This window comes from Cryptomeria japonica, chromosome 5 (genome assembly GCF_030272615.1).
Source record: "Cryptomeria japonica chromosome 5, Sugi_1.0, whole genome shotgun sequence".
In the NCBI taxonomy this organism is placed as follows: domain Eukaryota; kingdom Viridiplantae; phylum Streptophyta; class Pinopsida; order Cupressales; family Cupressaceae; genus Cryptomeria; species Cryptomeria japonica.
In genome coordinates, this window is record NC_081409.1 from 240,355,028 (window position 1) to 240,368,171 (window position 13,144).

The window sequence follows — 13,144 nt, forward strand, 5'->3', positions numbered from 1 at the left end:
TAAATATTGTTGACGATGTATGTGCGACACGGTAAGTAAGTATTGAGTAAGGTGGAACTAAATAGAGTGTACGAGCAGAGTGAAGTGTGTGAGCGAACTAAAGTGTGTAGGCTAACTAATTTGTATGTTGGATATTGTTAATAAGTTTGATGGGATGATGTGTTGCCATTGATGTCAACATATTCCTATGTGTTTTCTAAAGTTGCAATCAGATTAAATGAGTTGGTTTGGCCAGTTTGTTGTACATGTGTTGTTACGGATTAAAGGGTTTTGAGATAAGTATCTCTAGTTAATTCAACTATAGTTTTAGAGGTCTGCATGATTATTTGATCGCGTTATGAGATTCGGTATTGCAGTTGGTTTCTCAATTGTTTGTGTTCATCATTGTTCTGGATTTTTCTTCACATTGCAATTTCTTGTTTTGTAGATTTGGCAGAGTGTTTGGGACGTTCATATGTGTCCTCAATTCAGATGGTTTTTTTAGACAACTTAGATAACCAAAGGACAACTAAGAGGGGGCAGTGAATCCATTGTCAACAGATTACAGAAGTTTAAGAATTCAAAACCTTATTACCGAAACACATAAACTCAATATCGGAATGCATAAACCAAATACCGAAATAACTGATACAACAATTAAACATAAACATAAATCACAAAACAATTACCATCCATCCAGAACACATGACACCAAGATTTGTACGTGGAAAAACCACTGTGGGAAGCCTACCCACAGTCAGATAATACTTCTGCAATAAGTATGTGATTAAAAAATGAGGGGCTTGCACATGCAGGAAGGCCAACAGCCTAGAGCGCACTACTCATCACAAAAGGAGCCTCACTGACTACAAAATAAATCCATACTACAATCTAAAAAGAAGAGTGAACTGCAAAGATAGCATCTCCTATGCTTGAGTATAGTTCTAGTTAAGCTCAATACCATAGGTCTTAAACCTCTCTTACCAACCCAATTCGATCACCTATGATTGACCAAAACTTGTGCATATGATTACAATATTATTCGCACACAGATAATCACATAACCATCCCATAACCATAATCCTATATGATCTACAAAGAGATCTTACATCAATTTTATACCAACCCGTGACCTAAACAATTAGGTCGGCCACCTATAAGATAATACAATAAATTCATAACATAAATTTACAATCTAATGATCAACCAAGTCGGCCTAAGACCGAAACAACATAATCTAATCAATGAATCCATTTGGTAACGCATCGGGATCACCCATCAACACAATACATAAACCGGTCCATAACCTAGTAGAATAAGATAGCATTAGGTTTGGTCCTAAATGTAACACCACCAATCAACAGGAACATGAAGAAGATAAAAAATAACATACCGAAAGCCATCTAGAAGTCATGCCAACACCACTTATCATGTGCATCAAAAGATCTTCAACAAAGCTCTGCCAGTAAAACCCTTACCAATGACCAAAAGGCTGACTAGAAGAAATGATAGTATATGAGTCATCAAATCTCAAACTAGCTGATTGTGATACGCATCTGAATAGCATGAATGACATATCAAAATCAATTCCACAAACCAAAGCATATCAGATCAATATCATAATCCAACCACTCTACCAGAACCAATCGAAAATCAGTTAACAATCAAAACAGCTGGTGTTGCCATCAATGAGAAAACATCAATGCAACACACAATCAATTCCTCCAAATTGCCAACAATCTCCCCCTTTAGCATTCATGGCAACACTAGATGTGAAAAACATCTAAGTGCCAAGAAATGCTAAACAAGTCTCCATGTATGGAAGACTACCAACAATCTCCCACAAAATGATATAGCAATGAAGCTTTGAACCAAACTCCCCTAATGAATATATCTCTCCCTTATGTTTTTCACAAGAATAACTCTCCCCTTTGACATCAATGCCAAAGATCCACCATAAATATCAAAGAAAAATCATAAATCCTCTCATTCGTATAGCTGACTGCTCCCCTTGAGTAGTAGCACCACCACATCAATCCAGAATGACTAATAGCTTTGATAATGCATATCAGACTGATGCCAATCAGCATAACTTGGGTCTTTACCAAAGGGGAAGAGACCCCCAATCTATCTCTGAAGTACACAAATGATTCTTTAGGAAAAGGTTTAGTGAAGATGTCTGCAATCTACTCTTTAGTGTTCACATAAACCAGTCTAACTTCATTTTCTTCCACCTTCTCCTTCAAAAAGTTATACTTGATAGATATGTGCTTTGTCTTAGAATGAAATACCAGATTCTTTGATATATCAATAGCAACAGAGTTATCACTATGAATAACTACCAGTTAATTACAATCCATCTTTATATTCGTCAACATTTTCTTCATCCATAGAACTTGTGTACAGTTAGTAGCAACAACAACATACTCAGCTTCGACATTAGATAAAGAGGTACATGACTGCTTTTGTTGATCCATGAAACAAGTTTCTTTCCAAGAAAGAAAGCTCCACCAGATGTTCTCTTCCGGTCACCAACATCTCCAACCCAATATGCATATGTATATCCATATAATGTAAAGTCATCATTTTTAGGATACCACAAACCATATTCAGTTGTTCCTTGCAAATACCTGAAAAATCCTTTTCACCGCACTCTCATGATTCTCTCTAGGATCACTCTGATATCTTGATACAATACAAACTGCATTCATTATATCCAGTCTAGTTTGAGTTAGATATAAAAAACCTCCAATCATAGACTTGTACCTTGTAGAATTTACCGGTGCAGATGCATCTTTCTTTGTCAATTTCTCACTTATAACCATCGGAGTACCAACTAGTTTAGAATTTTCCAACCCAAATTTCTTCAACATCTCTCTAGCATACTTAGTTTGACAGATGAAAATAACTTTATTAGTTTGAGTAATCTGTAAACCTAAGAAAAAATTCATCTCCCCAATCATAGACATCTCAAATTCATTCTTCATATTGTTATAGAATTCCATACACAACTTATCTTCACCTCCAAAAATGATATCATCAACAAAGACTTCAATAAGCAATATGTCATCATCAATGATCTTATAATATAAATTATTATCAGCATTACCTTTAGAGAAACCAAGCTTCAAAAGATATTTATATAGTCTTGCATACCAAGCTCTAGGGGCTTGTTTCAATCCATTTAAAGCTTTCTTTAACTTGCAAGCCATGTTGTTTGTCATCTGAAAGAGAAAATCCATCAGCTTTCTCACTATAAACTTCCTCTTCAAGATCTCCATTCATAAATGTACACTTAACATCCATCTGATAAACCTTGTAGTTCTTATGTAGAATATCCTTTACAAACCAATCTAACTTTATTCCTCACAATGTGTCCATCTTCATTCAATTTATTCCTAAAAACCCATTTAGTTCCAATAACATTCTTATTTTTAGGCCGAGGAACTAAAGTCCATGTGTTATTATTTTTTATCTGATCTAATTCTTCTTCCTTAGCTTCCATCCAACATTCATCTTTACAAGCTTCAATTACTAATTTCGGTTCAACTTGAGAAATTAAACATACCTCATCATCTGCCAATATTCTTCTTGTCATCACTCATTTGTTTTTGTCTCCAATGATTTGATCTTCTGAATGATTCAACCTTACATACCTAGGAGTCTTCTGATTTTTTGTTCCTCTGCCCTGATTTTCAGTCACTGTTGAATTTTTTGATACTGTCGGAGTAACTAGCTCAACATTTTATTCTAGTGTAGGTGCTACCAGTTCAATTATGATCATTTCCACTTCCGATTCTCTCATAAGTTCTGATTTTCTTTCCCATTTGATATTTTTTACATACCAGATTATAGGGCTTTATAATCTTAGCTATATCTCTAACTACCTTAGTAGAACCGATCTTCACAAAAAAATTCACATGACAAGACCTCTTATGCCATAGCCAACTCTCATCAATTTGTGAAATCAAACAAGTCTTCTCATCGGAGTTCACATGAAAGATGTTACCTTTAGTCTGTGTACCGATTGCAATCTCCAATCCAGATCTGTTGATAATCTTGCATTTTCCATCCTTGAACTGTAACTAAAATCCCTTATCCACCAACTATCCTACACTCAAAATATTATGCCTGAAACCTTCAACATAATAAACATTATCATTGTTATGCTTACCATTGTTGGCATTATACACTCAGATGAGAATAGTTGATGTTGTCATTGATGGCAACCAACTGGTATTATGGTTCACAGGTTACATCGGCAACACAGACATCATCTACCGACATCGACAGATACAACAAATATTATTCTTACCGGCACCCAGTCTACACCAGTAGAAGTTCCTACCAGCACTCTGAGCCAACATGAAAATTATATTATTTTGTATTGTAAATTATATTGTATAAGCCAACATGATGTATTGTTTAGACTCATATATGTATGAGATCTTATAGGACATTTTGTAAGTATCTAGATGGAATGTAATTAGGTAATGCAAGTAGAATATGAGAGCGAATATCTGTATATGCATTTTGATGAAATAATTTTCATGAGCGAATAAGAGAAGAGCAGAGTGAAGAAAGGTTTATGGCAGAGGTATTTGATAGAGCTTAAACCGGTACTGAATTCAGCATTGCAGATGTTATTTTGAGCAGCACATTGTCATTGGATTTAATCATCTAATGTTGTAGTTAGTGTGACTCCTTTTGTGATTGAGCAGTGAGCTCTAGGTTGTTGGCCTTCCTGCATGTGTAGGCCCCTATTGTATCAGTAATATTTATTCATATTGGTCAGTGAGTAAATATTGTGGGTCACAAATTCCACCGAGGTTTTTCCCCTACTGGGTTTTCTCACCAAAATATGTTGTGTTATGGTGTGCATTGATGATGTATCTCTTATTTCTCTTTATTGGTTTATTACTTGTTTATCGATACATTAATTTTGGTTATAAAGTTGCAAACAAGTTTAAATCTTTGGCTAACTGGTTAGACATTGATTCACCGCCCTCCCCCCCTCTCAGTGTCTTTGGGACTGATCTAATATCTAACAATTGGTATCAGAGCCTAGTCCTCTATTTAGAGAATCCTATCAGCTTGAGAAAGATTTTGAAACTAGTACCAATGGAAAGCTTGAGACAATAGTTGGAAGGAGCTCTTGAATATTTTGATGCAGAAAAATTGAAGAATATCAAACTGGAAGATGAAATCAGAACTGCTCGGGAATTTATCAAAGCACTTCAAAATAACTTGGTTATAGCAAAGAACAAGAGAAAATAATTACATGTGCAATTGCAAAATCAAGATGATGAAGAAAAAGAAACTCTTAGAGACATTGCAGATAAATTGAGACAAGAGAACAATAACATGAAGAATGAGATGCAAGATTTAACCATGAGACTATGTAAGGATATTGAAGATAGAAAGAGGAATGAAAAAGATTTGGTGAGAAGACTTAATGAAAGATTTGACGAATCTCAAAGGCTTAGTTATGAAAATTATATGCTTAAAAATGATTTAATTCACATGCAACATGATAGAGAGGAACTTTTGAGACAAGTTAGGACTTTGGAAAGTGAGTTGATCACTGCAAATGAATACAAAGAAAAATTCAAGAAAAGTTCAGATAAACTTGATGATATGCTGAAAAGTCAGAAACCTGATGGAGAAACAATTGGACTTGGATTTGAACATGGAGAAAGCTTCGGGACTATAAACAATCATGGTCACAACAAACTGGTAAGACAACCTAATGCTTATAAATTTAATGGAAAATGTTTTAATTGCAACAAATTTGGTCATAGAGCAAATCAGTGCAAATTTAGAAATAATCAAAATACAAACTTACGCATCAGTCAATGTTCCAAATGCAATAAAAATGGTCATAACTCAAACAATTGCAGAATGAATGTGAAATGCTAGTGGTAGATTTGGACATTTATCTAATCAATGCAAAACTCAAATCGGTCAAGGTTATGGAAAGGCTATTCAGAGAAACAATGTAACTTGTTATGCATGTAACAAGATTGGGCATATTGCAAAATTTTGTAGAAGCAAGACTATACCAGTGAACAATAAAGGATCTAATAACAAAGGCAAAGAGGAGGTGACTGAAATCAAGAAAGAATTTTCAAAACAATGGATTAAGAAGAGAGATCAGAGAAGTGATGAATCTATCACTGCACCGACAGAACAAGGTAATCCTGCACCGGCAGGTGATTCTTCATCCAACTAAGGAATAATCCTTAGGGGTAAGGCAACAAATTGAAAACCATGCATTTATCCTCAGTTGATGGTAAAAAGTTATATTTCTTCTTTACCGACATATATGTGGAGTTTTTCACTTCACTGACGAGCATTTATTGGGGTTGTAAGCAAATTTTTGGTTATAAAGGTATTGTAACCTCTCATTTCAATTCACCAAGCATCCAAGCATTTAAAGAGAGCGAAATTGAGCAAAGGCGTTCTAAAGGCAAAGCAACAAAGGTCTTTTTAGGGCATTCAAGGATTTCACAGTTAAAGGTATTTATCTTTCGCAATGGCATCTTCATCTTCTGTTCCTGAATTCGTAGAAAACGCTACCATAGTGGAAAACATTAAGCGACCTAGAATGTTTTCAAGATCATTCCTAAGATAGAAAAACATGATGATTCTATTGGTGCATTTTCCAAAATCCCGAAGGGAGTCACATTCACTAAAGACCCTAGGGCATACATACATTGCAACATAGAAAGTTTAGGTTTTGAAGATTTGATGAACATGTACATGAATGTGATTACTGACAAGGATGGGATAGTGAAACTAGAACATAAGGTAGTTGAGGATTTAGGTTTCATAGACATCCTCCATATGCCAAAATTCTCAGATGAAGCCGTCTGATATGTCCTTAGCAGGGTTCACAAAGAATTTATGTGGTTGGACTCAATATTTAAGATTACCAAGGAAGCTATTAGAGATGTTATTGATTTACCCTCCACCGATACTAGACCTGACAAGAAGAAGAAAATCCCTAACAGGGAAGTTATGAGCTTAATCGGCGCTACATATGACAACTGGTCACTTAGGGTTAATGACCTAAAGGATAAAAATGTTAAATTTGCTAGCATGATAATTGGATATAAAGTTGGTCACACAAATAGGTTGAATTTTGTGTCAAGTTCATGCATTCACAGTGCACATGAGATGATTATAAACAAAGCAAAAATTGATATTTGTGAATGGTTGAAGGATGAGTTGCTAGAAATTTTGGATAAGATAAAAGGTGACAAGAAAGGAACATTCAAATTTGGAAATTTGTTAGTATGTTTAATGCTTTACTTTTCAAAAGAGATCCTCGACATAGGTCATAAGGATTTTTCCTATGATATTTCTGTTGGAAAACAAATAAAGGAGAAAATCACCGGTATGGGAGCTAACAGTGATGAGTTGGTTAAAAACTACTTCAAGAATTTCCAAACCAGAATGAAACAGAGAGAAAGGATTTCCCAAAGCATTGTAGATAAATATGATAAACAAATATACTTTGTAATAAAGAGAGATGAAATCTAAATGGAAGTAGTTACACCCATAACTATATGGATCACTACAATGGGATATGAGGTGGACTCTCACATCTTGGACTCATATGCAAAAATACTCCTAGATGCACCACTAGAGCCAACAGAGGAAATATTTGGCAATGCTAAAACCATTTAGAGTGGTGTAGCTATGATGAAGGAGAGGAAGAAAAGGGATAAGTTCATGAAAGATGCTTCAAAAATGGCAAAAGATGTTACATAAGGGTTAATGAATCTTAGTGGTATGGCTGCTAGTGTGAAAGAAAGCCAGTCAGAACAAATACTGGTAGCTCATGTTTCCTCGGTTGTTACTTCTTCTGAGACAGAAAGTGATAAAGATGTTGAATTTAAGAGAGTTGAAAGAAAGAAAAGAAAACCTTCACTGACACCTGCTCCATCTCCAAAGAAGTCAAGGACACAAACAAAGAAGCAACAGGCTGTAAGAGAGCCTAGTGATCTGAAGAAGAAGGTAACCCCAAAGAAGAAACAAGAACCTAAGGCACCGAATACCCTTACACCGAAGGAATTGATAAATGAAATTACACAAGAAGGTAACCATAGTAATGTAAACAAACTTTATCATTCTTTCAAGGAATCAGATAAAAACACTATAGAGGAAAGTATTTTTCTTGCACCTTGAGGTTGTAGATGATCTGCCTAATGATTTGTATTTGAGGTTAGAAGCTAAAAGAATGTCGGTAATCGAACTAGATAAGAAATTAAAAGTTGAAGCATTGTTGGCGGTTCACCCAGTCAATTCTCGGCAGGAAATTGATGAATTGATTGCAGAAGCCAACCGGTTAATTTTTGTAAGTGGTCACTGACAGGTTAGGCTTATGGCATGCCGAGTGAAAGAAATAGCAGAAGAAACAACAGACAAATGGGATATATTTTTTGTGGAAAGAGAAAAGAAAGAAGAAAAAGATAGACAAAAAATGGATGTCTTTTGCAAAGGTATATCAGAAGGATAAAGATAAAGGTAAAATTGGTAGTGTACCTGATATAAAGATCAAGGATAACCTTCCTCCACCAGCACAAGACACCCCACCAATAACTACAGAGGCACCGGTACAAACTGACAGTCAACCGAAAGAGAAGGTAGAGGAAATAACACAAGATAACACTAATCCAGAATCTAAAATTCTTTTTACCATGAATGTGGATACACAGGACTTCAACATTGTCATGGATAAAGAGACTCTAGAGGTTAAGACAACTGATGGTACAAATATTGGAATCTCTGAGTCAGCGGTCAACACTGTTGACTCTCAAAACATTGAGAAACCAACTGAAGTTGAGAAACCAGATACCACCCCAGATGCTACTCAGTCTAACATTGAGAAACCGGTAGAAGCAGAAGCAGAGATAAAAGCACAAACTGAAACTGGAAAAGAACAAGAACAAAGTATAGCTGAACCTGCAGACAGCAAAGCAGAAAAAAAGAATGATAGTAAGGTTGAAAACAAAGTTGAAAGACAAAATGAGAAAAAGGAAGAAACAGTGGAAAAGGAAAAGGTCAAAGATGAAAGCAAGATAGTTGAAGTGATTAAGGAAATTGGGCAAGTATCAGAAGAAAAGAAAGTTATCACAGAGTCGGGACTTCCACCATGGATTTTAGGCCTACAAATGTAACAAATGTACTTTTGGATTCCATAAAGAGGATCACAGATTGCAATGCCTTAGCATTTAAGGCCATTGATGATACCTTACCTATTTTGAAAATGATTGCATCGACATGTAAGATAGATCATATTGATGGATCTTTACGTAAATTAGACACATTGTCCAAATTCATTGCTTCAAATATTCTAACTATAGATAATATTAATGAAGAGATTGTTAAGAAAAGGGTAAATAAGGAGAAAAGTGAATTCTTTGATAAGACTATCAAGGATTGTATTGAGCATATTGATTCCTTACTACTAGCACTTAATTCCACCATTTTGGAATATAAAGAATTGTACAAGGAAGCATGCAAGCATCACAACCTAACAGAAGACATTGATGAGGAGATAAAAGAAGCACAAAAAGAGATTGATGATATAGCAGACAACATGATAGGTTCTTCGAAACTTACCTCAGTTTTTGAGCAAGAAATGGCAGTTTTTGAAGAGAAGGCAAGGATAAGGATGAAGGCCCAAGAACTGAAAAACAAACTTGGTCCTAGATTGGACAACTTGATAACTTAGTGGGTTGAGTTGTCCAAAGCAAAAATTCAAGGAGAAAGATCACCGGAACAACAGATGCATTATCTGACCGGTATGATCCAGCAGACTAAAACCACTATCTCTAACAACACTAAATTCATGCAGAGTCTAAATCTGATTTTGGCAGATATCTTTCAAATTGTACATAACCAGATACAAGCTATGAGGTAGAATTTAAATTCTTTGATTCCTTTTGATATCCTTTGTCATTGATGTCAAAGGGGGAGTAGTGGTGTGGAGAAAAATGTACAGAAGAGAGCATTTGCTCAGGGGGAGCACTCCTATTTTTGGACTTTATTTTTAGATAACACTTTTTTGGATTTTTCTCATGAGTGTTGCCATTAATGCCAAAGGGGGATATTGTTGGCATTCTACACTCAGATGAGAATAGTTGATGTTGTCATTGATGGTAACCAACTGGTATTATGGTTCATAGGTTACACCGACAACACAAACATCATCTACAGACACCGACAGATACAACAAAGATTATTCTTACCGGCACCCAGTCTACACCGATAAAAGATCCTACTGGCACTCCGAGCCGACATGGAAATTATATTGTTTTGTATTGTAAATTATATTGTATAAGCCAGCATGATGTATTGTAAAGACTCATATATGTATGAGATCTTATAGGACATTTTGTAAGTATCTAGATGGAATGTAATTAGGTAATGCAAGTAGAATATGAGAGCGAATATCTGTATATGCATTTTGATGAAATAATTTTGATGAGCAAATAAGAGCAGAGTAGAGCGACGAGAGGTTTATGGCAGAGGTATTTGACAGAGCTTAAACCGGTACTGAATCCAGCATTGCAGATGCTATTTTGAGCAGTACACTGTCATTGGATTTAATAATCCAATTTTGTAGTCAGTGTGACTCCTTTTGTGATTGAGCAGTGAGCTCTAGGTTGTTGGCCTTCCTTCATGTGTAGGCCCCTATTGTATCAGTAATATTTATTCATATTGGCCAGTGAGTAAATATTGTGGGTCACAAATCCCACCGAGGTTTTTCCCCTGTCGGGTTTCCTCGCCAAAATATCCTATGTTATGGTGTGCATTGATGATGTCTCTTTTGTTTCTCTTTATTGGTTTATTACTTGTTTACTGGTACATTAATTTTGGTTATAAAGTTGCAAACAAGTTTAAATCTTTGGTTAACCAGTTAGACACTGATTCACCCCCCCTCTCCGTGTCTTTGGGACTAATCTAATATCTAACAACCATCCAATGATATTGTTCCTCTTGCCTTAATCATGCATGCTTTGTCATCTCCAAATCTAACCATACCACCATCAAATACTTGCAAAGATAATAACTTCCTTTTATCTCCAGTCATATCATGTGAACATCCACTGTCAATCACCCATTCATCCTTGTCTTCAATTTTAGCAACAAGGGCCTTCTCTTCAGGTATCAGATCATCTTCCTTGATATCCAAAAAAACTCATTCCTTTCCATTGTCAGATTCACTAGCTGAATCTTGTGTCGATTCATCATTAGAATCAGTCACACCTTCCTCATCCGCATAGTAACATGATTTTTCTTTGTTTCTCATGTACTTATGCTTGTTTTGATAATCATGGTTAGGCCTAAAATATCTTCTACCTCTTTCTTCAAATTTTAAATTCCTTTCAGGACATCTAGATGCAAAATGACCTATCTTATTACATGCAAAGCATTTAAAAGGTGATTTTCCTTCATACTTACTTCCTGTCAGTCCTTTAGGTACTCTTCTAGCAAATAAGGCTTCAATTTGCTCAAACTCTTCATCTTCTTTCTTCATATCCTCTAGTTACTTCACATATAAATATTTCCAATCACTCTTGCTGGTAGATGATGTAGATGCATGAAAAGTAGATTTAGATTTTACAACTCCAGAAGGTCCAAATTCCTCAAGTTCAAAAGCAGATAACTTCCCAACCAAGGTATCCCTATTAATAGAGGTGTTTGCCATAGTTCTCAGTTAATTAATTGCAGTAGCCTTCATCTTATAAGCTGGTGGTAAATCTCTTAGTACTTTAGAAACTATTTAATCTTTGCTCAAAGATCCACCACAACATTGATTTCCCAAAACAAACTCATTAACTCTCTCCATAAAAGAAGTAATCCTTTCATCTTCTTTCATCTTCAGGTTCTCATACCTCACCCGGTAACCATCAAGTTTAGCAACTTTAACAGTAGGTTCACCTTCATTCAGAGTCTCCAATTTGTCTCATATAGCCTTTGCAGTTGATTTTTCAGTTAGTCTCATTATTTGCTGATCAAAAAGTGCACACAAAAGGGCTTCTCTAGCTCTACAATCATTCTTTGTTAGGTCCTCGGAAGGACAACTGAGAGGGGGGTGAATCAGTTGTGAACCATTTGTCAATAAATTGTAATCCAAATGCAAGTTATTCCAATTTAAACTTAATGCCGGTAAACCAAACTTAAGTGTCGGTAAAACATATTAGCAGATATAGCAATACTGGTATAACTTAATGCATAAAACATAAAGAGAAACAACATCCACAACACATAAAATAGATATTTTGACATGGAAACCTGGTAAGGGAAAAACCATTGTAGGAAATCTTACCCACAATCAGATGATACTACTACAGATAGTATGTGTATACAAAATGGGGTCTTCACATGCAGAAAGGCCAACTGCCTAGAGCTCACTACTCAATCACAAATAGGAGTCACACTGACTACACAATTGGATGGTTAAATCCAATGATAATGTACTGCTCAAAATAGCATCTCCAGTAGTGGATTCAGTACCGGTTAATCTTTGAACATGAGTGTCAAAACACCTTCATAACCTTCCTTCAACCTTTGAATAATGTCTTTGTGATTCGCACAAGGATCTGCTTAATTTCGCTCTTCAATATTCGAACACACTCATCATTATGATCTTCAATAAGACATTACAATCATTTATACAAAAACCTAAGACCAAATGAATAGGTCGGCTCACTAAAGATATTAAAATTAAATCAATTACAAATAAGTCTTGATGTGATGCAACATGTTGGCTCAATGCATTTACCAATCAATAAACAATCTCCATAACGTGTCGTACTGATCTGGAATAGATAATCTGCCGGTAAAGGCAAATTTGTCAACCTGATTAGACCAATAAGAAAAACACCAAAACCAAAATTTCAATCCATGTCTTCGACATAACCACATGATCTCCAGATGATAACAAGTCATCATTATTGTCGGTGAACAATATAACCTGCTGGTGAGCACATACCGGTGACTGTGCATAAGTCACTAACCATATACCGGTGAACATAATGTAAACCTCCAAGAAGACAAGTGTTGACATCAATGACAAAACCAATGCAACACATGACAAAGTCATCCATAATACCAACAATCTCCCCCTTTGGAATTGATGGCAACACTA

General features: G+C 35.6%; 1 protein-coding gene across 1 annotated transcript in view; it reads left to right on the forward strand.

Annotated features, from left to right (window-relative positions):
* Positions 1 to 9,164, forward strand: part of LOC131028819 (uncharacterized) — a 105,946-nt gene extending 96,782 nt beyond the window's left edge. Inside the window, exon 3 of the mRNA XM_059220539.1 lies at positions 8,703 to 9,164. Coding sequence (XP_059076522.1) covers positions 8,703 to 9,164 — 462 coding nt within the window. The remainder of the gene's footprint in view (positions 1 to 8,702) is intronic.
* The last annotated feature ends 3,980 nt before the right edge of the window (positions 9,165 to 13,144 follow it).